At 41.1% G+C, this 2552-nt stretch overlaps 1 protein-coding gene across 1 annotated transcript in view; it reads left to right on the top strand.

Annotated features, from left to right (window-relative positions):
• The window catches only part of CDC16 (cell division cycle 16), a gene marked incomplete at both ends in the record, with an annotated part of 12100 nt that extends 10290 nt beyond the window's left edge, over positions 1-1810 (top strand). The window contains 3 exons of the mRNA XM_009076600.1: positions 166-291; positions 974-1126; positions 1747-1810. Coding sequence (XP_009074848.1) covers positions 166-291; positions 974-1126; positions 1747-1810 — 343 coding nt within the window. The remainder of the gene's footprint in view (positions 1-165; positions 292-973; positions 1127-1746) is intronic.
• Between the last annotated feature and the right edge of the window lie 742 nt (positions 1811-2552).

The following is a 2552-nucleotide window of genomic DNA, read 5'->3' as shown; positions in this document are numbered from 1 at the left end:
TGGCACTGGAGGATCTGGTTTAGGGTTTAGTGATTCTAGCAGTGACAGGTTCATGGTTGGCCTGGGTGATCTTAGAGGTCTCCTCCGAACTTGATGATTCTGTGATCTGAAGCAGATGCAGTTTAATTTCAGACGTGTTTGCTTGTGACTTGCTCCTGTTTTTAGCAAAGCAACTACACTCGAGCGAACCTATGGACCTGCATGGATAGCATATGGACATTCCTTTGCCGTGGAGAGTGAGCATGACCAAGCAATGGCTGCATACTTCACAGCTGCACAGCTCATGAAAGGGTATGGAAAAAATGTTTGGTTTGGGGAGATTAAAATTACTGCATAGCTAGTGTAGACTCTTGACTTACATCCCTTTAAGCAGTAGCAATGCATTTGCAGCAATTGTCAGGTAGGGAACAAGGGAGAAAAAAAAATAATCCTCTGTTCTGCCTGAAAGTTCTCTGAGTCATGGGTCTCACACCAGGTCATCAGCTGCTGTATAGTAGTGTCTTCCAGCAGCTCTTTCCAACTGTGGGAGAAATAGTAGTGTCTTCCAGCAGCTCTTTCCTGCTGTGGGAGACGGTTGTAAAAGGAGTCATGAACTAATTGTGTCATGTTGCATCTAAAATTTTTCTATTTGATTGTAGTTATTAGGAAATGTAATCCTTGTAGTTATTGCTTCTTCCTTACTCTGTTTGTAGTTTAAATATAAGAAGGAAACTGGGGAAAAAACCCTGAAAATTAACTTAAACACTGGGAAAATCCATGTCATTCCAGAGCAGGTTACAATTATCTCTGGGAGTTCAAATTCTTGTCAATAACTAACAAAGATGTAAAGTCTTTTAAACTCTGCCTTAGGTTAATATTGCATTCAAATCAGCTTTTACTTGGTTGTACATAAATATATGCAGAGTTGGCATTTGTTTACAGTTTGTGGCTCCATTGCTGATAACCACACAAAAACACTTTATGGTTTTTTCAGGTGCCATCTGCCAATGCTCTATATTGGACTGGAATATGGTTTGACCAACAACTCCAAGTTAGCTGAACGTTTTTTCAGCCAAGCTCTAAGCATTGCCCCTGAGGATCCTTTTGTCATGCATGAAGTTGGAGTGGTTGCATTCCAAAATGGAGAGTAAGCTTACAAGATAGGATCCAATGCTATCTTAAAACATGGACTATCCTGAAGTATAATGTACCAACATATCTTCTGAAGGACTCACATTGATCTGTAGTGTCTTTTGGATCCAGCTGAGATGGTGTTTACCTTAAACCTTTACTTTCTGCATTGGTCTTCCTTGTTTGAGATTGCACAGGGGGAAAAATTTAATGCTTGAGGAACATGCAGAGATGGATCTTGTCCTCTGTATGGATATTATCTCTTCTCTGTGCCTCTCACTGTGTAGTTGCATGCCTGATAAAGCTTCTGTCTGCACACACACTCTAACATTTCATACAGCAAAACATTTAATCAGCTCAGGAGGTTCCAAATAGATTCTGGGAAAAAACCCAACCCTAACAGATATAACAAGTGTTTAGTGAATATTCTTGTTTTGATTCTGATTTTTTAAACTTTGTCTTGTTAGCTCCCATGCAAAATATATCCAAATATAAATTATTGGGGTTTACATCTACTTTCACTCATAGGATGAAATTATGTTAAAGAACTCTGCCTTGTGATACACTTATCTCACATTGCTAATGAAAACTCGTCACTAATTTACTTTTCTTTCCTCCCATCCCCTCAATTCTTAGCTGGAAAACTGCAGAAAAGTGGTTCCTTGATGCACTGGAAAAAATCAAAGCTATTGGAAATGAGGTATTTGTCCTAACAACATGCAGAATTATAGATTTTTAAAGGCCCAGGAAATTCTGTTGTATCTTGTGACCAAATAGGTTGTGTTTATTTTAAGATGAAAGCAATACTATGTAAATTTGACTTTAACACTTGGACCATCTACTTGTAGTTGAGTGTGTTGGGTTTTTTGATGAGAATCACCACACAATATCTTCAGTACAGCAGAAAAAGGCACAAAAGTTTGTTTCTGTATGAAATGAAAGCATGATAAGCATTGAGTGGAGAGTGGAATCGAGGGCTCATTCTCAGTCTAATCTGATATTGGCTCAGATTCTCTGCTGTGTTCCTAGAAATGAACTTACTTATTTAGAGCAGATGAAGTAAGACCTCGGTGACTTTGCAGAGAACACTACACTGGGTGTAATTTAGAGCAGATGAAGTAAGACCTCGGAGACTTTGCAGAGGACACTACATTGGGTGTGAGTGTGGATCTGCCTGAGGGTAGGAAAGCTCTACAGAGAGCTGAACACACATGGTGAGGGTAGGAAAGCTCTACAGAGAGCTGGACACACATGGTCAGTGGCTGAGGACAACTGCAGGAGGGTCAGTAAGGCTCAGTGCTGGTCCTGCCCTTGGGACACAAAAAGCCCATGCGGCTCCAGGCTGGGGGAGGAGTGGGGACAGAGGTGACAGAGGGCTGGGGGAGGAGTGGAGACAGAGGTGCTGGGCACTAAGAGACTTGTCAGTGCTGGTGGCACAGCTC

Source organism: Acanthisitta chloris, unplaced genomic scaffold, assembly GCF_000695815.1.
Source record: "Acanthisitta chloris isolate BGI_N310 unplaced genomic scaffold, ASM69581v1 scaffold10666, whole genome shotgun sequence".
Classification (NCBI taxonomy): Eukaryota; Metazoa; Chordata; class Aves; order Passeriformes; family Acanthisittidae; genus Acanthisitta; species Acanthisitta chloris.
This window is presented reverse-complemented; position numbering and strand designations above follow the sequence as displayed.